Genomic DNA, 27,428 nt, shown 5'->3' on the forward strand with positions numbered 1-27,428 from the left:
ATTTTTAAGATTAATACATCTAACCCATACGATGGATAAAAGAAGATTTGTGTGCATCTTTGATTCAACGGATCTGTAGCAGTCAATTTTCCCATCTCATTAAGCTAAGACAACCCCATCCTAACAGAATTGTTGAGATTAGCCTCCATCTTTGCGACAACTGCCACTAGTGGTGTAAATGAATGGCATTGACATGTGATTTGGAAATGTTGGACTCCAATGATCTGCTGGCCATCCACCGATTAAGATCGTAATAAAGGTGTGTATCGAGTCGTAATTTCTTTCAAAGAGTTTGGAGCATCAGTTACCACCACTTTTGGTTCCTAAGTAGCAAAAACTAAACACTTCAAATTTTGTTTTAGCCTTATTAGTCTGTATCTAAGATTGACGTTGATCTCGTAAGAACTGGTCGGCTAGATTTTTGGTTGGTTTTTTTTCACTTTGTAGTTTTGGTTCTGCTGAAAAAGAGTAGAGCAAAGGCCAACTTTATCAGACTCCAGCGCTTTACTTCAATTGTTTGTTCCTATTGTTCATGCCTAAAAGAGCAAGAGCAAAAGAAGAAAGCATTTTCATGGATATGTAATTGCCTTGAGGTCACTGCACTCAATATGGATGCTTATGCTGTCTTAAAAGATAAATGTTTCTATTCGGAAAAGGGCCTTTGGGAGATTTTAGGTTTTCTCTATTTATTTTTAAATACTTGAAAAAGGAATGCTTAAGAGTGCTATCCCACATCGCTTGTCGTATACGTGATTTATCACCACGCCATAGTGTAATGCACTGGTTGTTTGTTTATCTTTTAGTTTTGGTTACGCGGGCACAGAAGGGCACGGCTGTTATGCTTCCGTCCATTAATATGTCCTCCAGGCCAGCTCGATAAGATAAATTCTACCCTGGTGTTATGTCCTCTTTTGCCTATATGAAAGGCCCGGGACACTACATTGGTGGAAGTAGAAAACGAACCCAAACTCTAAGGAAAAACACTGACTTCTTTTACCGAATGCTAAATCTTAACGTGACGGAAGGAGGGAACGTGGTGTGGATGGAGGAATCTGTAATGACTCCCATTGGCGCCCCTACCCCGGTCCCCTGCTCTGCAAAAGTGTTATTTACAACCAAAGTGTCACCAATCGTAAAAAAGTTCTTTACGGAGCTGTCTACGGTACCTCGTGAAGATGTCAATTAAGTTGACACGCGATGCCTCTTTTGCCTCTCTGCTAGCTGGATGGAACTCAGATAGAACGATATGGCTGGCAGCACTGAAGTGCAAGCAAAATGGCAAGGAGGAATAAAAGAAATGCCTTATCCCACAAAACTATTTCAAACACCTTCCCTTATTTAATGCCTGCTTTGGGGCCAGCGTACTTACGACTAGCGATAGAAATACGAGATGTCTAGCACATTTCTCCCTCCACCAATACAGTTTCCAAACAGGACGAAACTTCAGATCCAGTGGAACCGCCAAGACGGATCAGTGGTGTTGCGGTAAATATCATTTTAGTTACAAGGAAATTCAGTAACTGGAACGGTTGGTTCGTGGGTGTTTTTACGTACAGCACCGACTAAATTGCGACGGCCGAGTCGGGAGGTTGTTTATAAAGAGTACAGAGGATGGCGTTCAAGAGAAGATGCTTTGATTATTTGTCTAACTCTTCATTTATGACCCGGGGGCACTTAGAACTCCACTTTTGTACTTCCAGTAGGCAGTATGGCCTCTGGTGCATGCCAATTCCCCTCTGCAACTCTTCAACACGTCAACAATACATGTTCTGCCCACATGTAATGACTTCTTTCGTCTGTAGGAAAGATTCCAGGCGTTGCAAATCCTACCTTTGGTAGCCCCAGACTCAAATTTTATTTTTTTTGTTCTCAAATCATGCACTTTAAGGAATTTCAAAAAATACGGAACTTTCTAGAGCTGCGCAGCTACTATTTGGACTTTAATAGCAATAATTAAGCCATAAGGTGAGTCGTAAAATAATTTACGAAGGGGTTGCACTTGTACAGTTCCAAATAAAAGCTTCAATTTCTCAACAGGCATAAAAACGATTTTCCATATAGTACTGGGAGGCAGTAGGTTTTAATCTAGGTGGGAGAAACGAAACTGGAACTGCTGAATAAATAAACATCATATAATTTAGTCAGTTATAAAACTAAAGAAGAACCAAGACTTCTGACAAAGGATCAATATTTAAGGAAATGTAGGGAGTAGTTAATTGCCCTTACACAACAAATGGTTCTCCCAGGACACCAGTCGGTCTTGACAACATTTCAAGGCTCATCACTGGAACACGTTCCCATATTATGGTGGGAAATTCATGAGGTTTCCACCTTGCAGGATCTCGGAAACACAAAAATTGGTGCAATGGACAAGGTTGACTGTAAGCTTGAAGGGGCTCTTTGAAATAGCTGGACGTCGCCTCACCTCCATGGCTATCTACAAGTATGACACAAATATTCGAGTGGCTCACCTCTCGATATAACAGGATGGGAACAGAGATCAAAATCAGGAGAGCGAGCTTAGAATCTTTTCAGATGCCCAACGTCATCCACCCCCGCTTTCACAGCAGCTAGTAAGTACGTCAGTCGATTGTCTTTGCATGATGTGCTCACGACCCAGCTGATTTTCCCATTTGAGGAACTCATATAATTGATAATATCGCATCAAATGGTTAATGAAACAAGTAGTGACTTCAGCAGTTTAGAGAACCGAAGAATCTCTTAAGTGAGCCAAATATATAGCATGCTCGATTATCACCTTGGCGCATCTATGTTTACTTCTGGCATCCAGATGCGTACATTAGTAGCTGACAAAAAACTGGATTCAAAGTCATTTTGGAGGACCAGAATAGAAATCTGGTGTGTTATTTGCGATAAAAAGGCCGTTAAAGCTGTCAATAGGGATTAAATTGTCCGTGATATTGATAACTTCTAGGCGTTAGTTCACAGCCTGTTGTTTGTCAGCGGAATGTCAATCTACTACCACGATGCATTAACTGACTATTTGAAATAGAATATTCTTACAGTATTTTCTTGATTACTTTTGCACAAATCATTTGAGTCGCCAGTGGGGGATGACTAGGTCAATAAAACAGGATCCTGGACTGTAATTCCAGTAATAATGACAACCTGCAAGGGAATTTAAGCATATTTTACCAAGGCACCTTAATGAAATGCTAATTGACATCTTGGTACCCTATATCCAATAGAAAGGCTGGAGTGACTGGAGCGAGGACAAAGAAACCTCCCGTGACTTGCTTAATTTTTCTATCTCAGAAGTCAGTTGAAATAATGGCAGAACAACGGGTAACCAGTGAAAGGAAATAGTGGATGCAAATTTGCATTGTGCACTGACAGTCGATTCGCATGTTCCTCTCCGCTTAAACAATCACTGTCTACTTATATATTGCCTGATCCGGCCGTATATTTCATTTCTATCACCCATGCACATAAGGCCATGTTTTTAAGGTATCCCATTCCCGTTGGGAACGTTTCAAAGTCATGAGTGAGAACCTGTTTCGTAAATTACATCAGACAAATTGGATCTTCATATGAACGACCAAGAATTTGTTCAGTTTGGGGATGTATAACTCTACCAAACTGGGTACTAAATAACTGATACGATTTATTTCAGTTCCTTTAAATCAAGGGCATCTATTACATAATTTGAAAGGGCGTTAAAAGTAACCACTGCCTTAATGATACTGTTGTTTCTGTGTGGATTACGGTTTGGCTTCCCACATTCACTTGCAGCACAAAAGCCCAACATTTTCTCCAGTGATGATCCGATTTACAAAATCTTACAGATCAGATAAAGTGATTGAAGTAGTTTTCTTAAAAGCCTTGTTAATTATTCATAAAATTTGATCTAAGTAGAATGGATCAAAGGTTGCAATGATTTAAACTTGTACCAATCTTCATCAATAGCCTAAAATTTGCACTCTTTTATGACATGGTGTAAAGGTTGTAAGTGAGACCTGTTTTAGAGTTCAGTCTGCATGTATCTTGACTATTTGCAAGGGGAACATTCTACGAACCGGTCGCTCGTATATCACTTGCTAGCATAAAGAAATTTCGGTCAAAACATTATTCGGAAGATGCTTTTCCCCTTCTCAAAATTCTTTCTTCTTCTACATGCAGTTGACTTTTATGATATGAGTGAAAACAATTTTATGTCATTCAACTTTCAAATTTTCCACAAAAGTAACTTTCTTCCAGAATTTTCTGGTTTCTTATTTGCATATGGCACGCACAAAATACGCAGGACAAAGGTTTTGGGAAATGGCTTTTTGGCGTTCATCCATTTATACCTTAAGTTAACTGGATTCCAAATCCGGTACTATTCACCATCATCGTAGTAGCATCACTTCTAGTGCCGTACTTTAAATTATAAGTAGCAACTTTATTTTAAATCAAAATATCGATCTGTAACCAAGGCCTTGTTAGCGTTGGTTAATGTGAATTTAAGAAATCAGCGCCATGTCGACAATAATAGACAATTTGAGCTCACTTCTTCTTAGTTTATTAATTTGTCTTATGCTACACCCTCTGCGCCACTTTTGCCTCAATAATTTCCCTATGATATGCCAAATAAAATTATTGGAGGCACTTGGGAAACATCACTTGCAATCCATAATTGGATTTTACACTATTCCCGTGTGTAATAATGATCGCGACCCTTAAACACACTTCTACAGTTTACTAAACGAGTCGCTGTTACACCAACCGTTGCTTTTGTTCTTGGAAAATAAGCATTATTTAGAGAGCTGTAAAAACGCCACAATTAACCCACATACTTTATTGGCTGAAATGTCTGCCTAAGCAGAGTGCGTATGTTGTTTACGCAGCGGTAAAGACCGGGTGCGTACGTGCTCTCCATTCAGCATCGCCTGCCAATTAGGTAAGGAGCACGCCTACCCACCAATCAGCGCACAGAACGAACTGGTCTGGTAATCGATAGCCACACTGCCCTTGTGATTGTTTCGCTACAAGCCTACGGATTGTGATGTAAGGCCTGAGAAAAGTGCGAATCTAATGGTTGGGTTTATGTGTGATAATACAGTCAATTTACGGACGTTGGTGATTGTTTTCTTGGTCCAAAGCAATATTACCGTCAAGGTACAAATGGCTATGCTAGTGGTAAAAAAGTTCTAAGTTAGCTTCCTTGAGAAGTGATTCGACAATAAAAATCGACCTGTTACGAAATAATCGTTCAGCGTGTGTTTTAGATTATCCCGTGTGAAAGTGTAGATTCGAGTGTAGTGGAATGACTCCATTCTCCAATGTCGTGTCGACTTTGTGACCCTGTTGCAGTAAATTGATTTCAGACGTGAGTTGATCTAGGGCTGGTGATGTCGATAAATCGATGTTATTGATTACTCGCTGTGGTGTAAATGCATTTGCAATGATTTGAAGTTGATTGCCAAGGCTGGAAATATCAGTAGGCTCTCGGAGGCAGTCAAACTCGCACGAGCTTTAAAATTAGTTGCCTAAGCAAACCCATGCAATTCACCTACTGCCATAGAAATTGAAAATTATTATTCTGCCAACAAATTGGATTAATGTAGTGTTAAATCAATGGGTTTTCACATTCTTGACACAAGTAATTCGTGCTTTGAGACCTACTGTTTTTAACTCTCAAAGTTTTAAGTTGATATGTATAGAAAATGCTGGCATACTTGGTGAAAATGCTGGTGCATTTTTGTGCAACCCTTTCCAAATTAAGGATTCAAATTCACATCTAAATTAGCGGCTCTAACGTATCTTTACTGACGTCGTAACTCCATCGAGGCTACCAGTGGCTAAAAGCCCGCTCCACCGACTTTTTAAGCAAACATGCACCCCTGCGAGAACACGCTTTAGTGCCACGATCACCAAGTTTCTTCAGGCTAAATTTAAGTCGAATTTAAGGCACCCGCTACTGTCAGGAGGGTATCCCCACGCTAGACTCGAAGCAGACACCAAGCATGACAAATCATATGATGATCAACTTGCAACTAAAACCGTCTCGGTGAACCTCCCAGTCCGTCAGCGTAATCGTGCCACGCTCCGTGTCCCCCTACACCAGTAGCCTTCCCAATATAACCAAGTCACACCACCGCAGGGGGCTCAGGACGACCGCCTGCGTACAAAATATGCAGATTTATTGGGAGGGAACCGCTTCGGTAAGAATTGCATTACACTAATAGTCGGTAAAAAATGACATTATGTGATGATGACGAGAATGACAAGCCGTAGTAGCTGGGGTGAGGGGAATAACACGCGAGAAAACTATCTATACAAGAGGTAAAAGGACAAATGAAAGCGTCGGACAGTCATCCTCATCATCACCACAAAGTCTCTACACTGTACAAGCACAAAGGGAAGTACACTACTTCCCTACTGACGATTTTGAAACAACCGGGGATCGCGAGATGACGAGGAGGAAGGTGGTGACACAATTGGTGGAGGAATGATGCTGCTGCCACTCATAGAAGGCGGAGAGGAGAGCAACGGGGCCGACTTTTGTTCCTGCCAAGAAAACTGCGAGGATGGAGGCTGGAAGGAATAGGGTGGGGGAATGCTACTGGAGGTAGAATTCAGGTTATGTTCGCGGGAGCCATGGAGATTATGCATGCTGGGGTTGTTGAAAGCATCAGAGAAACCAGGACTGGGTCGATTGAACGCATTGTTGTACCTGCAACAGATGGCATGCATTATAATAAGATCTAGCAACAAATGTAGAACGCAAATCAAACCTACCGATCAGTTTTGAGATTCCCTGAGCTCCCAGACCAATCATTCCGATTAATGCGGTGCTTCAACGACCTTTCAGTTGTGTTGTTGAAGTTTCTACGGTTGGACCAGTCTCCACCGTATCGTTTATCAACAGTACCAGATGAGGAACTACGATGGACAGTACCACTACCACTGCCACTGCCCCCTACAACACCACTACTAGCGTTCAGATTTTCCGTTCTCACTGCATCGCCGCCATGACGATGGTGAGAGCGACTACGATGGCGGTCGGTTGACTTACTGCCATCTCTGCCACCGATGGGATCGTCGCGGTGTTGCGAGTGTTGACCCTCCTGTGTTCGCTGCCGATGGCGATGGTGCCGATGATCGTGAGCCTTACGATCTTGCTCATCCCGATTTCTTTCGTAGGACCTACTGGAGGATGCCTCCTGTTTTAACCACTCGCTCTTTCGCGCCACACTATAGGCCTGTTCCAACTGCAATGCATCTTTTTCAGAGAAATTCTGCACAAACTCCCAGTAAAGATGCCTCCAGGTATGACGCTCTTCTCTGTCGTCGATATCTCCAACCAAAGAGCGGATATGCTCGCCGATGCCAAGTATCACCATATTAAATTTTTCACCTTCGGTAATACCATGATTCTCCAGGTGCTCCAATTGCTTAAACAGTTTCTTGATGGGATGAAGGTGTTGCTTACATTTGAGAAAAAGTGAACCACGCATTTGGCGGAACTCCTCCTCCTCTTGCTTTGTAAAGGAAGTTGGATTCCGATTTGATGTGCAGTGAAGGGGTTCATGCTTCATCTTCTCATCATTCAATTTAGCCTTCTTCTTTGGTGGTCGATCATCGACATTCTCAATTTTTAAATGCCGTTTCTGGGGTGTCTTTTTTATGCGCAAAGGTGGTACAGCTGAAATCGAAGGCGCATCCGCATCACCAGCACCCCCATCAGAACCGGAGGAACTATCGTCAGACTCAACAAACTCTGCTGATTTGGGTTTCACGCTTGATCTGGAAGACTCTTTGGAATGAGCGTAACCTGAAAGACGTTTAGAGTGTTTCTTTTTATGTTCTTTAGAGGACTTGTTGTGACGACGACGAAGAGCACCTTTCTGGGAGTCCTCACAGCTGTCTTTGGCGCAGTGCTTCTTCAGCGCCTTGAGCAGATACTCGACTCGCGCGCGGACATGGCTTGCCTGAGGTCGTTCATTTGCAGCTAATGGAAGCAACTTTGAACCAAGACCAAGGTCAGAGTCCAGCTTTATAGCCTCCCAATTATCATAGCCGTGCTCGTACACACCAACGAGAAGATGAGCGTCATCCGTAGAACTCCATGGGGTAGACCAATTAACGTCTCTAGTAGGAAATGGAAGATCGTAGTTCAACCGATCCTCCTTCGAGGTCTTTGGGAGCACTTTATGTAAAATCTCCAGGTGACTTAGGCTAAGAAGCAGAGTCTTTGAAGCAATTGCAACCTTTCCATAGTAGTACATCGGGCCCTTCTGTTTCAAATTGTCCTCTTCCTCTGGAGCTGACTCGATTGCAGCCTTGCAGCCATTTATTATTGTCTCCACTACTTCGCGCACCTCATCATTCGTTCGAGAAGGCAGTTCAGCTTCTGCGGCAATTGCCTCTATGCGCTCAAGTGGACGAGCAAACCGCTTCATCGCCCGAACAAGCGCACGCACCTCCTTATCTGACAATCGAATGAGCCTCTTGCCATTACGATCGCTACCAGAAGGACTACTGCTCGAGTAATTGTCGTTATCCAAGCCGGCCTGGAAGGTCCTCACCTGTTTCCGCCGTCGAGGCCCCAATTCAAGGTCGAGGAGCGCTTCCTGACTCTCCGCCTGCTTCAAGTTCTCCCGCATCTCCTCAGGAATTATTTCCGACCAGGATTTGGCCGACTTGCCTGAGGAATCAATATGAACTGGCTTTGCGTCCTCTTGCTCCGACTGATCAAAGGTTACGACATTGAACGTGGAGAGAAGAACATTGGCTGGGTTGTAGGGATCCTCCTCCACATCGGCATCTCTCGTTTCAGCACGATTCAGAATGTCATCGATATCGACCTCTACCTCAGCAGTTTCCTCGTCATTTTGCTTGAAGATGCTCTCAGCACCATGGCGTAGGATTTCAGTAAGAATTTGGCCCTTTGCATCAGACTTTCGAGCACTCCCACCACCACGATTGCCTGCGGAATCCATACGTTGGATAACCAAGTGATCAAGCAACATTTTTCGGGTGGCACTTTCAATAATTTTTTCTTCAACCGAGTCTTTCACAACCAATCGATAGACAGAGACTTGTTTTGTCTGCCCGATACGATGTGCGCGCGCCTGTGCCTGAATATCGTTCTGGGGGTTCCAATCGGAGTCAAAGATGACAACCGTATCAGCTGTTGCTAGGTTTATGCCGAGACCACCAGCTCGTGTTGACAAGAGAAAACAAAAATCAGTGGAACCATCAGCGTTGAAGTGATCAAGCGCTTGTTTTCGCAGCTCACCGCGAATCGAGCCGTCCAGACGCTGAAAGCCCCATCCACGAAACTGGAGATACTCAGCGATGATGTCTAGCATGCGCACCATTTGGCTGAATATGAGAACACGATGACCCTGAGGTCTGAGCCTTTGTAGCAACTTATCAAGAAGCATCAGTTTCCCACTCCCTCTGATGAGGTCCCGAAGAGCTTCCCCATTCGACTGAAACTGGTCTTCCCCGGCGAGAGGGGCTATAAGGTTTGCGTGATTGCAGCACTTTTTCAGCTCCATCATAATGTTGATAAAAGACGTTTTATGGCCATGGGTGACCTTCATGAGACCATCGTAGTTGCGTGTAAGTATGAGACGGTAGAGTGTTGCTTGCTTCTTCGACATCTCCACCCGAAGAATTCGCTCCGTTTTGGCAGGTAAGGACTGCTCAACATCTTTTTTCACTCGCCGCAATAGAAATGGCTCGATGGTGCGATGCAGACGGGTGATGGCCTCGTACCCAGCAGACGAAGAGGCCTGGCCTTGGAGGCTGTAGTTGTCCTCAAATTCTTCCCAATCGTCAAAATGCCTCGGCATCAAGAAGTGGAGCAGGGACCATAGTTCCTTGAGAGAATTTTGAAGAGGCGTACCAGTAATCAGCAGTCTGGTGTTGGTGTCGAAGGCGAACAGGGCTTTGTACAACTGGCTAGCATCATTTTTCAAGCGATGAGCTTCATCAACCACCAACGCAGCCCATGAAACCTGTCCAAGCCATGATCTGTCCTTCAGTAGTATTTCATAAGTGGTCATGCAGATGTTGAACTTAAGCATCTGCTGCCGTCGCCCGCCGACCCCAGCAGCGCGCGACCACTCATGCTCCCGGATGAACTGGCGGGAAATATGATCACCCACGTACACAACCAAGTTGAGACCCGGCGACCACAACTCGATCTCCTTTTGCCAACTACTGATAGTGCTCAAAGGGACGACGATGAGAAAAGGTCCGTAGATGCCATACTCATGGAACAGATAGGATAGAAAACTGACTGCTTGAACTGTCTTCCCTAGACCCATTTCGTCAGCAAGAATGACGCTGTTACCACGAGTCCAGGCGTGCGCGATCCAATTGAGACCCTTTAACTGATAATCACGCAACTGCAGGTCTGGACTTCCACCGCCGATATAGCTGGGCTGTTCCAGAATACGAGCAAACCGAGGCCGGTCCGTAAGAGCTACATTGCGTGAATTTGGCAGCGTGGTGGAGCTACATCTTCTATGATAGGCTTCAATCGCTTCTGGGAAGAGGTAATCAATCACTTGACCACACTCCCATGTGCAGAAACGATAGTCAAGTCGACGCCACTTGCACAAGTAGTCCACGGTACCCTTCTTCTTGTCCCGACTGTGAGCAACGATTCGGTCCACCTCCATCTTCTCCGACAGTATAAGCTCGTTCCGCTCATCTTCATAAAGCATGGCCTCCAGTTCGTCTCGACTAGCCACCTCCTCATGAGCCTTTCTTTCTTCAATCATCGACTGATAGGCATAGAGGCGCTTCATACCATCAACAGGAAAACCCCGATCGGGGCTAGTTAGTGATGCCTCCGTCTCCCATGTGGAGTGGATATGACTCCAGGACCGCCACTTGATGAGGTACTGAATTTCACCTTTCTCCTTCGCTGGATCAAAGCCCTCATTCGGATCCTTCTCAAGACGAGAGTTGTACAACGTTGTGGAGTTCCCCGTAGCGCCAATACGACGTACGGCCTGACTAAGAACCTCCTCGATCACATCAACCTCCTGCTGCACCGCCTCATCAGCCGTATAGGCGACCTGAACTGGCCGTGGATCCTCAACCGACGATTCATTTGACGATTGCCCGTGGTGGGGTGCGTAGGACTCTGCGTCTGATGTGTCCGCTTGCTTCGCCACTTCTGGGTTGAAATATCTGCAGATAAAGTGGGAAATAAGCGGCCTGAGTGGTGGCAATCTCAAACGTTGAATAGTCGAAACCTGTGTTAGATGGAAAAGCGGAAGCATGCAGTGCAAGAATGACGGTGAATTGATCAACAAATCAGTGATAGGCAGGATAAATGGGATGATGAGGACAAGGTGTGCAGGCAGTGTGTGCTCTAACCTTTCGGGCGCCTTTCCAGACATCCTTATCAGAGGACCTCGCGGTTTCTGAGGCAGCGCGTGCTGGTTTCTGCACACACATAATACAAGTGATTATTGTTACATGTATACATACGTAGAGGACCGTGGACACGACAACCACTCACACACCGCCAAGGGAGTAAGAGAACGCCGAGCATTGGTAAACAAGTTGTAAAATCCAGAATGATCTACCTATTAAGGCTCGCTGCCGCCGGACCGCGATGAGTGCGATTGTCTGTCGAACTTCCATTCTGGGGCCGATATGACGCTTCATCTTCAGACTCGCTCGCGTCTTTGAAAGCGCTAGTATAGTTGACTCTGCAACCACGCGTCCGACCCGAAAACCGACTAGTCTGCTGAATGAAAGAACATAGAAAATTGACTACACAAGCACATAATGAGAAAAGGCGCAAATCTCAGTAACAAGCTGCAAACGTTAACACGATAGGGCCTTCGATCAGAACTGCTTTCGGACGAACTCTCATCCTCCTCCGACTCCGATTCCGAGGGATCGGAACCCCGCCCCACGGGGGATTGTGAGCCTGAAGAATCATCGTGATCGACCTCAAGGCGTGTCGCCTTGCGACCCCTCTCAGAACGCCTTATTCCGTAAAGTTCAGGATCATAATCAAAGTCGTCTCGCAGCTGTAAAAAGGAAACAAAGGTTAAGCAAACCATTTCTCACGCAGATCCCACCACAGGCCTGCGCTAAGAGCTTGAACCAACCTCCCGTATGTTCTGTTTGCGGGACTTCTCCGGCTTGCAGCCGTAGGAATTCTGCCCAAAGCTTTCCACCTGATTTGGGATGTCATCAGCGTCATCACTCCTAGAAGGAAGACACCGCGCGTTAAACAGGATACCACCAGTGCCCCCAACATGTGTCGAAATGCCCCATACGGACGGCGAGACCCAACCGCAGAATAAGCTGATCACAGAAGTCGTGAGCAACCGGCCCCACGATCGCCCTCACCGGCCGTTGGAGGCAAGCCTAATCACAAATTACAGCAAAACCACATTCTGTGTGGGCAACACACCCCGTCGCCTAATTGGAACCAACACTTTGATGCGACCAAACACCCAATCAAATAGCCAAATAAGGCCCCACGCACAAAATCATCACCTTGTTCGGGCAGAAGGCTTACAATTGCCCCATGTTCGAGGCCCATTCCCATTGCAGCACTATTCCCAGAACATAGCAATAAAGCGAACTCGCCAGCAACGCACCTGTGCCCCAAAACGCCTGCCAGCCGCTACGACGCCAACGAAAGCAAGCAACTAAGGGGCTACCTTTCAACCAAGATAACGAGTGCAATGCTGCTGGCATCATAAGAAAGCTAAACATTAAAGTGTCAACAAATTGGCAGCGCATCAGCGCCTCCCCACAGAAATAACCCAACGACGACTTTTTGAAAGTATAGACCACGTGTTCTGCCGAAAACCACATTACTACCAACAATTACGGCTCATACGCATTACTTGACGCAAACAGTATAACACAGAAGACCCAGCAAAATGTGTACGAAATTTTATTTGCATGCAAATATATCAAACACAAGAGTACATCCCACAGTTCGAGAAAACTACTGTTATGGCATAACTTATCAACTTCAACAGCCAGAAAACCGAATCACAGGAAATGGTCAAGTCGAAAAATGGCACTGGAAAGATCATGTTGACCGAGGGCAGAGACATCAACACGATTTTACTGACCATGTAAGAAGAGTTAAAGTCGAATTTAAGGCTATACTAAGATTAAAAATCTAGTCTATGGAGTTGGCGAAAACATGCCAAAACCGTTGACAATTACCAAGCTGGTCCATAGATGGCAGAAACAACTGAAACTGAGCATCCTCAAAAAACAAAAACCACCAAACAGAAAACAAGAGGCATACCTCGATGATTCGCTCAATCTGCCGTAGCGACGCTGTTGATGCCGGGACTCATCCACCATCACTAAAAATGGGGAAAAAGCGGAACTCCCGAAAACGTGTAATAAAAAACATGGTCAACGAGCTATTGAACTACGCACTCGAATCCAGCCATCTTTTCTAGCCCACACGCCATAAAGCCCTACTAACACCAAAACAACACACATTCTATGAACACTCTAAAGAAAAAAACGGGTCTATACCATCTTCACGGAAGAAAGGACTCTAAACTGCTGGGGAACGCGCGCACGCTCCTGCAGCGCTGATTGGAAGCATGGAAGACACACAACACGCGCACACCACCGACAGATTTAAACTGACCTGAATGAGGAAACGGAAAGGCAACGTATCCAATATGGCCACGGAAACGATAAATCCTATTGGCTGAAACACAATGAGAGTGAAACCTAATATTCGGTAATAATTAAAACAAAATTCATATTCTTTTAAAACTTATTGTGCTATCACCTAAATATAAGCATTCCAAAACACTTTTATCAAGAATTATGCAGCTGAAGGGGCACAGTGCAATTTCCACATACACGTAGACAAAGCAGAAATTGTCACCTGAAACTTTATGCATGTACTCTCACCATCACCTCCAAACGGGCCCCTCGACTACTTTTTTTGAGAACTCTCTCGTCTCCAAGATCATCGCCAGCGATGGAACCTGCGGACACCTTAGCCATCCGGCACGCGAAAAACCTACCGCCCGACGGCTCCACAACCGGACGGTTGACGCCCCCGTCGCCCTACCGTTTGATGCAGTGGGGGCCACACCCGCGGGTGCTTATTAAGACCTAGCCACCACCGATAGTACCTCAGATAGTTGTGAGAGCAAACCCGTGCAGAAGCCCTGGCTACGGGACCCACCCTCGCTAATTCCTACCTCAAGATACTTAGTAAGAATGCTACCAAAAGAAAAGAATACATTTATGAAACTCTTAACCCACGCGCTGATTGAATCAACAACGCTCAAACACTTTATATAAATCTGGTAGGGATGTGAGCTTAAGAAGAGCCGGAGATTTTTCCTCTTTAGTCGGGAAGCACATGGTGTGACTGGGCAGCAGGACCGTTCGAATTGATGGCAACAACACATGTTCAACAGTCCAACTCCACGAAGTGGAACTCTGATCACCCTCCACAGTCTCCACGTCTCTCCCCTCCTTCTCATCCGATTCATTTATCGAGGAGTCAGACGAATTCGCTAAAGTGGAATCACACCTCTCACCCATTGCCGGCTTCAGTTTCACTGCATCTTTCACCCGTTTTGCATAAAAGCTCGCCGTAATCCGACAGATAGCTGAAAAACAAGCCCCCTCCTCGTTCCAATTAACCTCCCTAACAAGCCGAGCCAGGAAGGTGGGAAGGTGCCGCATATCTGGGATGAAACTGTAAGAATTACAATAAAAGGGTATCATTTCCAGATAATATGGTGGTGCAAACTCACCGATCCATTAAAAATGGGAGGGTATAGAGTTGCAGGACACCATATTCATCAGTCTCCACCTTCATGGAGAAGTAATCCCACAACATGGCGCTCCGCTTTTCAAGAATGGAACAGCCCTTGTCCACAATCACCGCGATTTCACCGGCCGAGGTCTTCGAAAAAGCTCTTCTCAACCCCAGACTTAGCAGAGTACGAACTGGTGCCGGAGTGGATAGCAACATCTAGGAAGGAAGGCACCTTGGTAAGACGGTACCCATGCATTAAACTACATAGCTGTTTTAGTCCCCACGGGTAGAAATAGATGCAGAAAACAGCAATACAATGCGACACAACTTTACCGTATCATCGTCTTTTCTGTCTTGCAGTTAATCGTAATGCCCAGGAAGATTCGTCACGATCGGAGCTGAAGAGCGACCGTGCAGAACACTAAGGGCAACGCTCAAAAGAAGGGAGCTATACAGTAAAACATTAGCCTAAACTGATACCTAACTGCGCAGAGTCTTCAGTCTTCGTGGTTTGTTCCACCACCTTCGCGTCACAGCGTTCTACCCACGTCTCCATACTTTCAGCCTTTATGTGCACCAATGATAAACCATCCTTTATCTTACGTCTGCAGTAATGATTTGGGGCTAGACAGGAAGTCAATTCGATTGCCACTACTAATCGAAACCACGACGATATGCGAAATATACATACTCTGACCAGCAGCTGTACCACCTGTTCATCACACATAAACACACACACCTCTCCATGATTAGCGAAATTGGCGACCATCAGCTGGTAAAAGAGTTCCCTCGCAAGGGGGTGAAGCCGCATGAGCAGCAGGTTGGTGGACTGCTGAACGAGACAGTTGGAGCGACTGACGCAGCCCACGAAGACACATTCTCGCAATAGAGAGCGCGCATCCGCAGAGGCCCTGGCCTCTATTGCCTCTCTCATTGTCAGCACTGACTCAAGCAGCACAGGTCTTCTTGCTCTGCGCAGACGCAGTTCATCTACATAGACATGGATAAAAAAAGAATAGAAGTAGCGTACCAGAGACGGGCGTTGTAGATAACGCGACTGTATCGCTAGTCTGTAAGTAAGTAGTCTCCGGAACCGGTGCCGCCGGTTTGGGAGGGGAAACCTCAGCGTCTGAGATGACTTCAGGGCTGACTGGTTGTGGCTTCTGGGGAGGTGTAAGGGAAGGATTGAGAAAAGCTTCTAGACGTCGATCGCGAGCATCTGTGCGGATCAGCCGTTCGGGGCGGTACATGTGGGTGGTAAGGCGGGGGCTTGGAGAGGAGGCAGGAGTTCGGAGTGTGGGCGAGGGCGTGCGAGTGGGGATGGTGAAGACTGGACGAGAAGAGGGAGGAGGTGTGGACGGATGATGATCGTCCTGGAAATCCTTGAGAAATAGGGAGCGAAAGAGAATATTCCGAGAGCCAGAGGAGCGCACTAGGGACTGTTCTATGGCATCTTTGATCCCTGTCGCTATTTCATCCTGCGGAAAAGGAAATCCAAAAAAGCCATTCCAGATTTGGTTAACACACATTGAGACGCTACTAGAAAGAGAACATTCAAGTAATATAAAAAATTAATGAGTAATATTTGAGATAGCGGAAAAGGGAATCTAGAAGTAGGGATTGTAGTATTTCTTGTGTTTCAATCAATACCGTTAAGGTGTGAGGTTAACAAGCGAATCGCCCCACAGGCCTGGGTCCAGGTTCTAGAAAGTTTCAAGGCACTTGTTTCAGGTAAGTAAAATAGTGCTTCAAGTAGTCAAGCACGCAGCACATTTGTTTTAAAGTAGGTAGAAAAGGAGAAATAAAGCCGACTATTAGCCAAACATCAGTAAAGACAAAGGTAACAATACCTAAAATCAAATACGCACAATGTGCTAGGCCTAAAAGCGATGAACGAATTGGTATTGACTAATACTACTTATAATTTTGAGCAATAGGCAACATAAAACTTTCAGAAGGCAAAAAAAAGATGTAAAAATAATAGATGGTGTGAGAAAAATGCTAAAAAATGCAAATAATAAAAATCGATTTGATTACCCAAAAACTAATTAATTAGTTTAAATTTAAAAAATTTGGTGACTTTGCTTTAATGACCCTACCAGATTTAGAAAGTCACCGTACCCGTGCATTAGAAAAGGAGAGACGTTTGGCAGCCCCCTGCACAAGGTCGGACTCAAATCTCCTTGAGGCGTAAAGTCCACAAAGTGGCGCCTTTTTCCCAAGCACTCGCACAGTGTTGTCGACTTTCGCACCTCCCACCTCGTCTTCTTGGGAACCTGTCTTGAGCATGCCCTAAACGAACTCGCGGCTGTCGACATCTTGTCCCACCTTGAGTGCCTTAGTTCACTCTTTTCGAAATCAGGAAATCAGTGGAACACTCACATTTAGCCTTCGCGCCAAAATCATGTGTTTCCAGACGCATTTTGGAGAAACGAGGGCAAGGCAACCGCGGAAAATGCACAACAGGACTTACTTAAAGCTACTGAGCTTCACGTGTAATCAAAGTTACGAATTTATCGCCAGTAATACAATCAACCCGTCATCAGATGGAGCATCAAAATCTACTTCGAAATGCTACACAGACAGAAAATAAATAAGAGCAACGTTAGAAAAGTTTTATGCCTCGCTGAACTGTTTTGCTTCAAAGTAGAAAGTGACTTTTCCAGGCAGTAACTAGGTGTGACTCAGGTTTATGGAGGGAGACAGTGCTCCCAATCACCTTTCCGGTTATCGTTATCGTGGATTTGGAGGTGACTAGGCGCCTGGAGGCCTCTCCATTCACCTCACCACAAAGCCAGAACGTTATTCCTCCGTCTTTAGAGCAACTTATGTAGAAATGAAACTGCCATCTTCAGACTCGAGTGACAGCTCATAGCAAACTGTAAGAGTAGTCGATTTGCAGATAGAGGTAGCCAAAAGAAACGCAGATGAGATCGAGTAACATCTCTGCTCTTAACTTCATCACTTCTAACAGCGCAAAAGTGTCTTGAGCGTCTCTCGTAAAATGATATCACCATAGAGGAATATCAGGGAACATTTTTTTGAGATATTTGCAATGATGCTCTAGCGAGAAGCACACAGGGCACAGTAAGTTACTCAATTCCTTTTCTAATGGTCTGCAGAGAAATGGGAACATGGGAAATCAGAGGAGCATATCGTACCTCTACCCAATGGATTCCTCTGTGGAAGTGGCATGATGTCGTAAACCAACCCACGAGTGGATATGGCAGTGCTTAGCAGAACCGACCCTGGTTTCGTCTTCTGTTTACTACATTTACCAAGAGACTCGTTTAAAAAAACTAAACGGAGTTAATTATGCACAGGAAACAGTGCAAGATCCATAATCTCCAGTCTTTATCTCGTGAAGGAGGTTCTAGAAACCGAAGGCAAGATGCCCTATAATCTCACTCTCAATGATGTATGGTTTACATGGTGCATCTCACCAAGGCGACGTATCGGGAAATATCAATCTCCTTTACAGCCTTGAATGAGACAACGGCGCATGCACTTACTGACAGGACGTACTTCATGAAGAAAGTTAACCTTGGCTTTGGTTGGATGCACATTAACGTCCAACGATGTTGTGGGCATTTCCAGACTCAGATAGGCAAACAAGGAGGCAGTGGAGGAAGTGACCACCGCAGGGCGCGTCTGGCCGACATAAAGCTGAGCGGCCCGGTGTGGTAGAAGAGCTGCGTAGGCCGCCTCCACAGCTCGCTTCACGGAGGTGCATTCGACTAACCGGTTGTTTACAAAGAGCACTAATTGGACTGATGGTGTGCCCTCTGCAAGGAGAATACGAATAAGTAACAAGGTATAACTGCTCACGTCAATTTCAGTAGTCCAAAAAAGACAACCTGAGGTGATTTTATCCGGGTTGGAGAGAAGGCCCTCGAATTTGAGACCCAATTTACCGATTACGAGACGAACCGAGGCAGAATCGAAGTCCTGATTGTGTGATAAGGGCAAGATGTCACCTGTAACTTTTTCACCGAACACGGCACGAATAACGTGAACTTTGTCCCAATCTTTTGGGATTCGGAAGTCTAGCCATAAAAAGAATGACCACTAGTGTAAAGAAACAAGATGAGAGGCAATAAGATAGATATAAGAGATTTCACCTACCACCCCCAGTAGACATAGGGCCGGCTCCAGGACCTGCTTTACGATCGAGCGAACGCAGAAAGAAACCGCATTTACCTGCGTAGTGGATGCTATACCTAAACAACACGTTGAGGTGACAGCATACAATAAACCATGATATTAAAAGACAAGCATTAACAATAGACCACATCTGACCGAATGATCAAGTACAAAGTGCAGTAGACTTAATGAAAGACTTCAAAGTGCAGCACCATTTCTTCGCCATTTCAAAACCTTAGAAGAGAGCCAATTTCTTGGGTAAATGAGATTCTAAGTAATTAGTGAGCACTAGGACCAAAAGGGAATGCGTAGGACAAGATTACTCATAATTTCTAGACCAAAAGCACACGAATAAGTACTGTAGCAAGGCGGTACAACGATGAAGGAAAAAAAATTATTGGGAATGTTAATTTAACAGCGGCTACTCAGCTATAAAATGGAAGAAATTAGATTTAAAGCCTTCCAGTCCTTCTGCAGATCCATTATAAAGTTTCTTCCAAGTGCGCATGCTTGATATTGTCCTTCTGCTAGTTCCGACCCCTTTTATCCCTTGGGAAAGATAATGTCACCTTGCTGGTCAAACCTTTAGCCATCAACACATTGCATACAAACATATCAAATCAACTAAGTTAATAGTCTCTCAACCTCTCGGTACACTGATAACAAAGCTGTTTCCAAACCAGACACAACACACCACTGAACATAATGAAATTGAGCGTACCCGACAGCACCAAGCGTCTAAGAGGGATAAAGCAGCTTTTAGCCGGATAATCCTCCCAAAATTAACTGAAAATAGTGCTGTGGAATACACTCTTACGAAGAATGACAGCAGCTTTCACTGACCACACGTAACACAAACGGATCACAATACCTAGCAACCACCTCAGCAACTCGCATAAATTCCTCCCGTGAGGAACGAAGAGCTTCGCGACGGGAGGGGAGGTTGAAGAAGAGGTCTTCAGCTTGAATGCAGGTCCCGGGGTTGCCAGCGCAGGCGCAGGGTGTAGGGGTAGAAGTGGAGAGCGCGCCCTGGTTGTACTCCGCTCGGTAGGCACAGCTCAGAGCTGGGGGCCGTGAGGTCACCGTGAGACGGGAGGCCGCGTAGCTCAGGCTGGCCAGTGCCTCACCACGGAAGCCAAATGTTTGCAGTTTTGAAAGGCCCTCAAAATTCTGAAGGAGAGAGAGGGAGTTCGAGGTTCCATACTCGAAAAAAGGGGATTCGGATGCCACAATGGTGGCATGAAGCCATGTTTATGCCACCCGTATACTTATTTTCCCAGCCCTTTTTGAAACACACCAATCTAATTCTAGAAATGTATGCCTTACCATCTTTAAGGATAATCTGGCCCCACAAGAAGAGGAGACAAGTCACCTGGAGTTTGCTGGTTGTGAAGCGGTGGCAGAGAATTGGTAGGTCGTTAGGGTGAATGCCATGACCATCGTCCTGTACTTGAATCATCTTCAACCCGCCTCCACGAAGGCTAACCTGAGGATGTAGTCAAAAAAATATTTGCTTCAATTATAAGCAACATTACGCCAACACGATGATGGCATTAAACTCTGACCATACTAGTATAACCAGCCTTCCAACCCTCCACTATATCCTCGACAAATACAAATATTCCTAGAGGAAATTCGATCATAATAGAGGAGAGAACCAAAATAAAACACTTGAAATGCAGCAAAGGAAAAAAATAATTTATTGTTTTATCTGGTAAAGTAGAACAGTACAGACTAGGGTGCATGTTTTGGAGAAAGACAAAACCGTGAAGAATATGCCGATCACATGGACTGGTCTAAAATTAAGCTATGGCTAAAATCCATTCTGATTTTACAATAACGCCTTCAGCCGAAACGATGGTAAAAGTACTGCGCAGAAAAAAGTGTTAAACTCTCAATTTTCTGGGTGTCGAGTTTTAAGGAAGAAAAACGGCAGTTTTAGGCCATATTCGGTGGGAAAAATCGAGAGGCAATCGCATGATGCATAATTTTAACGGGAAAATTGTTCAACTTGTGGACGGACGAGGCATTGTAGATATCCAGAACATGAAACTACGATGACAGGAGACTAATTTACCCAGCTGCCTATCGCAGAGAGTGCTTTTGTATCGATCAACATCACTTACCTGGATCATGGTGCTACCGGCGTCAAGGCTGTTCTCTATTAGTTCCTTGACGGCATTGCAGGGGCGCTGGATGACCTCACCGGCGGCAATTTTGTTCACCACGTCATCAGGTAGTGCCCGAATCCGCGAGGGCTCCAGCAGTGATGCTGCCTCTCTGGAATCCATCTGAGTAAGTCGATAAAAAGAAGTAGCATCAAAAAGGAAAACATCGTTAATGTAAATGGAACATTTAAGAAGTGGACATGGGTAATAAATAAATGCTTAAGTCAAGTCGTTAGATATCGCTGATCATGGCCAAGCACTCCGTCCTGTTCGCCGGTAGGAATATGATAAAAAAGTGCAACAAAATATAAAGACTGAACGCAAAAACAGCAAATGCCCACCCATTTACGAATAATAAGTAATAGCAGCCAGACATTACGGATGTTGATTCGGTTTTGCCTGGAACACACGGTTAAAAAAATAACCAAAAAAGGTATCCAGGCAGTTTTAACCAAAAAATTTTACCACATGTACAACTCTCCACTAAACTCAAGCGATATGGAAAGTGACTTGAGTAAATAACATCAATCTTGAAGAGGGGAACTTCTACGCTCATCAACCGGCGGTATAGAATCCAGAGGTCTCACTCTATCTGAGGAGAGAGGTAATTAGCTATCTCACGAAACTAACGGACATGGGCGACCACAACCGCCTTAAACACTACCATTAACGGGGAAGCAACCAGCCGTCAGTGTTCGCTCATCGAATCGTCTGCTCATTTTTATCCAGACAAGTCAAGAAGTGGTTTCTGCACACAATGCCCCTCCCTTCAATAATGAGTGGACAAAAAACGCAATAAATAGTAGCCTGCGCATAGGCTGAAAAGGCACATACACGATAAGAATCTGTACCGGGTAATGATCCCAACATTGGCAGAAGTTAAAAGTTACACAAAAGTAGGATCCTCCTATAAAGACCCCTACAGCGTGCATGGTCGAGTAGAGACGATAATTTGAGGTGTTACCAGATAGAGCAGCCAAAACAAAAGCTGGAGAAAAAGTGACGGTAATTTGAGCCATTTATTGCAAAGGAGAAGGATTAAGAACTGTCATATGCAAATGTGGTTACACACAGCCAAATCAGGATGGTGGAAAACAAACGTGGACGAATTCAAAGCGTGGGAAGTCCGTACATCCACCTCGGGTTCGGGTCTCTCCACCTTTCAGCTAATCAGTGGAAGGTGAGCCATCGAAGAATTGAGTCTTCACGGCTGTTTCAGTCAGCATTGGGTGGAATCAACATATCCGTAGAATCTAAAGACTCAAAATAAAATTATACCAAGCTCCGCGTCCACGACATACAGCGCAACCTAAAGGAAAAACAAAAGGCGGATGAAGTCAACAGCCAAATAAGTGGCAACAAAAATCCCAAATGACATTAGGTAACGAGCTCTAGATGATGTAGATGGACTCATAATATGAGGATGATAGTCCGTTACTCAGAAGAAACGCCAGTCCAATCCATCAACGGTAATTAACGCTGGGGAAGGCGTAACATGCGTCTTCTAGGGGGAAACCAAATAAAGGTCACATTATTAACACGGGAATATAAATAAACACAAATGAAAGCTGATATGCACTCATAAAAAGCATGCCTAGAAAGCATTTCGCAAAGTGATATTTGCAAGGAATTTGCATGTGTACCTGAGGAAAATTCCCCAGGGAGAAAGAAAAATGCCAGACGCGGCTTGAGATTCATAATCAAATGTAAGAGACAATAAGCTGCTACTATTGCTCAAGACTCCTATACTATAGCCCGAGTCTAAATTGCCGCATTGCTTTTAAGTACTTACCTAGCTAACCTAGCGAAAATATGACAATTAGCCGAATACCATTTACATTTTCGTGTTGTTATCAGAAACCGTAAATGATGGGTCCTGGTCACCTGTATTAAAACAGTGGAAAACGTTTCCATGTTATGTATTTAGAGCTAAATAATTTTATATAGTAGTCTAATTAAACAGCAAAAGCCTGCTTCCGGATTGCTTGGTTTGAATTTTCTTTTTGTGAACAACCAAAAGATAGATGTAAGTAAAAAGGGAACATATTTAGGCATTTCCCCAAATTAATGCAATGCCTTTAAAGGTAACCTAAATATTAGTATTTCTTAAAAAAAAAAGGAATTAAGCCGCTGTCTTCATTGCCTAAGACTTATATCTCTCATACCCATTCTCGCAGAGATACTGAGCAGTGCCTCGTCGAAGAATAGCTATTAAGATTAGAATAGCAAAACAAATCCGATTCCTTTATAATCGCTACGAAACCCAGAGAGGATCAAGTGTCCATTTAACTAAATGCAGGATTGAGACAGATATCGCTCTGACACAGAGTCAACTTTTTCAAACGTTGTAAATTGATGCTTTCTGGTATGATTCTAACAGTACTTTTGAGACTACACACTGACCGAGAGCGACTGTCTATAGATTTGTCTTGGGGAAAGAAAAAACATGGTGCCGACGCCTGCAGTGCTTTGCATAGGCTTTGGCACGTCTCCCAATTTCCTTCGTCCCCATACCCCTTGAGTAAAATGGTCGATTTGTCGAAAAAAGGGCTTCTTTTAAAAAGAGAGGTCGTATAAATTCACATGTCACATGAAGCATTAGAACATAATTTAATAAAAGATGGGGTTTTGGGGACTAAACGGCTTGCGATCTAAAAAGGTGCAGCGAAGTAATATGTATTGCATTATCTCATCCATTACATTGGATTAAAATTGGCGTTTCTTTTTTGATCTGCTATGATGCGACTATGTGTTTCTTACCCTTTATGATAGAACAATGCTCCAACCAACTGTATTCATCCAATGGTCTTCACAAAAAAGAGGTGGTTTTTTAGTCATTACAGCTGAAGTTCTCTCCCAAAGTTGTCGTTTTCGACTCAAATTCCCTTGCAATATTTCTTCAAATTTGACACTAACCAGGTGTTGGTCTAAGTTTTGGTCAGCTGCCAAAGACGTATTAAGGGCAAAATTCTCCCAAGAAATACACCTTTATCTAAACTGATATGGCAGATATTCCGTGGGAGACTCACTGAAATAGTTCAAACATAGTGCGGTGTGATTGCCATTCACCTTTTTAAAGAAAGCAAAAGCATACTGCCTGTCCAAGTTTAGTGCAACTTCAGCAGAAATTGCAAACTGTACTTAATTTTTTGTCAGCTAATATAGAACCATTTTTTGAGTTAGATGTAGCCCAGTAATTCATATTTTTTTCAAACCTAACCTAAGGCTGATTAGCTAGATGGGTTATTAAACCACCAAAAAATCAATTAAATAAGTTAGATAATGCCTTGAAGACTGCCAACGGCGACATCGCAGGTAGGATCATGAAACAAGGCCGAGGTGTTTTTAAACGTTTCTCAAGAAATTGATCATCAAACAGTTTTGGGGAGTGCATTCGGCGCTTTTTAGGCTAATATATTGTGCAATAATCTTAGCAAATTGTAAGTCAATAATGTTGGTGTTTATATTGGCCCAAGGTTAAGCGCCTTTAATTCACACGAAAAATGCTTATTGAAGTTGAGTTACTGGATGAGTCATTTTTGCAAATAGAATTTCAGGTAGAGTCACGAACTTGCTTTTCTATTTAAAGGACTTTAATATTAACTCGTTTTTGAAAGCCATCCTTATTTTTCTACGAATACCCGATTTTTCGGGAATTGGAGTAAACTATATTGACAATGAGTAAGTCCAGAATATTTTTCAAGGGCTAGTGGTCATTACATGTGGCTCCCTTTTGAGGGCACTTTTTATGAGATTGATTTTCACAAGAAACTACCTATAATCGCGTTGTTTTTGCGAATTAGGTATGCATTTTTCCTCTTACCTCTGAGTTCGCCAGATTTTTTGCATCAAGTATCTTAAGAATCTACCCAATAGAATCGGTCTTTCAATATTTCCTCTACGGAGTCGCAAGCTTAGATAAGGTAAGATTGCTACCGATGGTTAACTCTTATTAGTTGGAGCTTCCTAAATTTGTTTTGGATCAACTTAATCGAATTAAGTCGTTTGTTTTCACTGGTTCACGAACGTATTCCACACCTTTCTAATCAAGCTTTGTAGTCACATTGTTCCTTTGATGGAGCATGATATTCAGACTAATCTTGATATTCTACGTGGATTTTCTGATTCGGATCTTACATGCAGAGGTGAAGCATTGTTGAGGTAAAGGGCTAACAATTTCACCTATCCCAAAATAGATTCCTGGAGTTTCTTTACAGACTACCGTGTTTTAATGGTCATTTTTATGAATTTGAAAACATTGAGGAAGAGAAGATTTTCTTGATTGTCATTCTACCCATGGGTTTGCGGAGATATCAAGTACTGAAGCGAACCCATGATATTAGCGAGGACGCTCTTATACCATGGAAAAAGATGAGATCAGTCTTCGTGGAGGATAATTTCCTATCGGTCGAACATGTTCAGAAAACCTCGTAAGTTATTTCTCGAGTTAAATCCAGGATTTTCCCTCATTTCGATGATATCAATTTGCCTACTTAAATGCAGGTCAGATGGCAGAAATAAGGTGGTGACAACAAGCTGGCTTTGCCCATCCCATTGGCACGCTACGAACTTGTGTGCCGAGGTCATTCACCAGCGTCTTTGGCACTTGTCTGAACTCAAGAAAGATGAGGGTCCCTATAAGTTAGACGTGAGTATGTACAAAAAATGCTTCAATACCGTTTTTGTAAAGGTTATTTTAAACATTGGACTTGTAGACTGTGAATAGCTCTTACTTATGCAAGCCGTAATAGTTCACTGGGACTGGGATTGCTGTGAAGTCACTTTTGGGGGACATCATAAAACTGTCGATAAATTTTTCTTTCCTTTTGCGGTGCGTGGCTAGCGAAAATAGTTGCATGTAATGGACGTGTACAAAAGCAGGCGGGAAATTGGCTCTGAAATCCAACGATTTTTAGGTTTTCTTTCTTTTTTTCCCTGATTATAAAGTTCCTTTTGAATTTTCGTGAAGCACGAAGTCTCGATTTCAGTCCATCTGGACGAAAGCGTAATAAACAAAAGTTGCAGTAGAATTGTAGCACTGAACAGGTTTGTTTTCTTTATGCATTTGCATTTTAGTGAAACATATTTGACAACATTCAATTGTGTAGGACCTTAAGTGTGGATGAACATTTAAAATCTAGATTTGCTGGTCCCCTTTAAAACAGAAAATCTTATATTTAACGGCGCCGCAATCTCTTGCAGGATAGCCCAGTAGAAGCGCGCTTATGCCGAGCCTTCGAATTATCACGGTGGTTAGCAAAACACTACCCGAGCAAGCCGAGTCGGTGGACGCCAACACGCCTTGTTGGCGGTAGCAGCGGTGGCGACGGCAGCGAAGGAGTTGATGAGAAGACGCCACGGACGCGTCGACGCGACGCCCGCCGCGCAGCCCACCGCAGCCAGAAGGGATCACGCCTCACGCAGAAGGAGGCTTTGAAGGCCAGTGAAGATTCTGCCCACTGGTCAGCTTCCCGAATCGCCAGCCAATTTCTCCACATTACTGGAGTCGAGGCGAAAAGTTAGTTGCCTCATTGACAGATTGCAATTAACTGGTGGGAAGAGTCGCCGGTTCATGCCAGAAGATGTTTGCAAAACTAGTTTAATTTAACTGCGCAATTCGAAATTAGACAAAGCGAGCAGAACTTTATTTGCAAACATGCGGTATTGAAAATTCCAAATTAATCATATTTCAAGCATTTGCGATCTGATGATACGAATTATGCGCTCGGTAAATGCACTTTTGTTGCTGAGCTGCTGAATATGGCTAGGCCTTTGCCAATAGAACTTTTAGCGGTATTTAGAATTATTCATGTAGTTTTCTTCGTCACTAAATTTTTATGAAAGTCAACTTTAGTAATCCATACTGAAACGTATAACAAATCACTAGCATGCAATAGTTGTAATTAAGTCCCACGCCAGTAACTTACAGCACAACTAAGAATAATTTAAAGATTTTAAAATAAATGCCGAAGATAGTAATAAGAAGGTACCATTATGTTTACGGCTGTGGTTATATGCTCCAGAAATCAGTTTGTGCAGCGAACATAAATAAAGTTCTTGACCTGAAGTGCGTTGGACAAAGACCTGCATCTTCCCACTTATTTGACCTCTTGAAAAATGATTAATGAGACATCACTAGAGTAGTTAAGAATTACCCTAGACACGTCATTTGTTTCCTCGTACACAAAAGTGGTTTTATTCAAAGCATTGCATATCTAGTTTCACTGAAAATCTTTGTTATAGCTATCATCATCTTACCAACTTTCCTTTTAAACAAAAGTGGCCTTTTTGAATTTAATCAGAGGTTTTTTCGAATTGCATGGAGCTGCGCAAGATGGACGCCCACTTAACGGCTCTTCGAAGTT

The 27,428-nt window shown here is 43.9% G+C and overlaps 3 protein-coding genes across 3 annotated transcripts; 1 reads left to right on the forward strand and 2 right to left on the reverse strand. All coding sequences in view use genetic code 11, as the record gives it.

Moving 5' to 3' along the window:
- Nucleotides 1–5,229: 5,229 nt before the first annotated feature.
- Nucleotides 5,230–13,983, reverse strand: EGR_05500 (Chromodomain-helicase-DNA-binding protein; the record flags this gene model as incomplete). Its single annotated transcript, XM_024494749.1, has 10 exons — nt 5,230–5,473; nt 6,401–6,676; nt 6,742–11,157; nt 11,347–11,415; nt 11,559–11,719; nt 11,802–12,011; nt 12,093–12,192; nt 13,259–13,319; nt 13,582–13,678; nt 13,888–13,983. 10 exons carry the CDS (start codon nt 13,981–13,983, stop codon nt 5,230–5,232), a joined length of 5,730 nt encoding a protein of 1,909 aa, XP_024350797.1.
- A 276-nt stretch (nt 13,984–14,259) lies between these two features.
- On the reverse strand, nt 14,260–23,538 carry EGR_05501 (DNA mismatch repair protein; the record flags this gene model as incomplete). The annotated part of the gene is made up of 11 exons (XM_024494750.1): nt 14,260–14,689; nt 14,748–14,968; nt 15,492–15,742; nt 15,783–16,230; nt 16,874–17,044; nt 18,278–18,798; nt 18,878–18,972; nt 19,767–20,065; nt 20,268–20,381; nt 21,022–21,186; nt 23,467–23,538. The coding sequence occupies 11 exons, from the start codon at nt 23,536–23,538 to the stop codon at nt 14,260–14,262; spliced, it is 2,787 nt and encodes a 928-aa protein (XP_024350798.1).
- Nucleotides 23,539–25,138: 1,600 nt separating this feature from the next.
- On the forward strand, nt 25,139–26,586 carry EGR_05502 (hypothetical protein; the record flags this gene model as incomplete). Its single annotated transcript, XM_024494751.1, has 4 exons — nt 25,139–25,224; nt 25,281–25,493; nt 25,567–25,711; nt 26,266–26,586. 4 exons carry the CDS (start codon nt 25,139–25,141, stop codon nt 26,584–26,586), a joined length of 765 nt encoding a protein of 254 aa, XP_024350799.1.
- Between the last annotated feature and the right edge of the window lie 842 nt (nt 26,587–27,428).

Source organism: Echinococcus granulosus (genome assembly GCF_000524195.1).
Source record: "Echinococcus granulosus chromosome Unknown EG_S00041, whole genome shotgun sequence".
Taxonomy (NCBI): Eukaryota; Metazoa; Platyhelminthes; class Cestoda; order Cyclophyllidea; family Taeniidae; genus Echinococcus; species Echinococcus granulosus.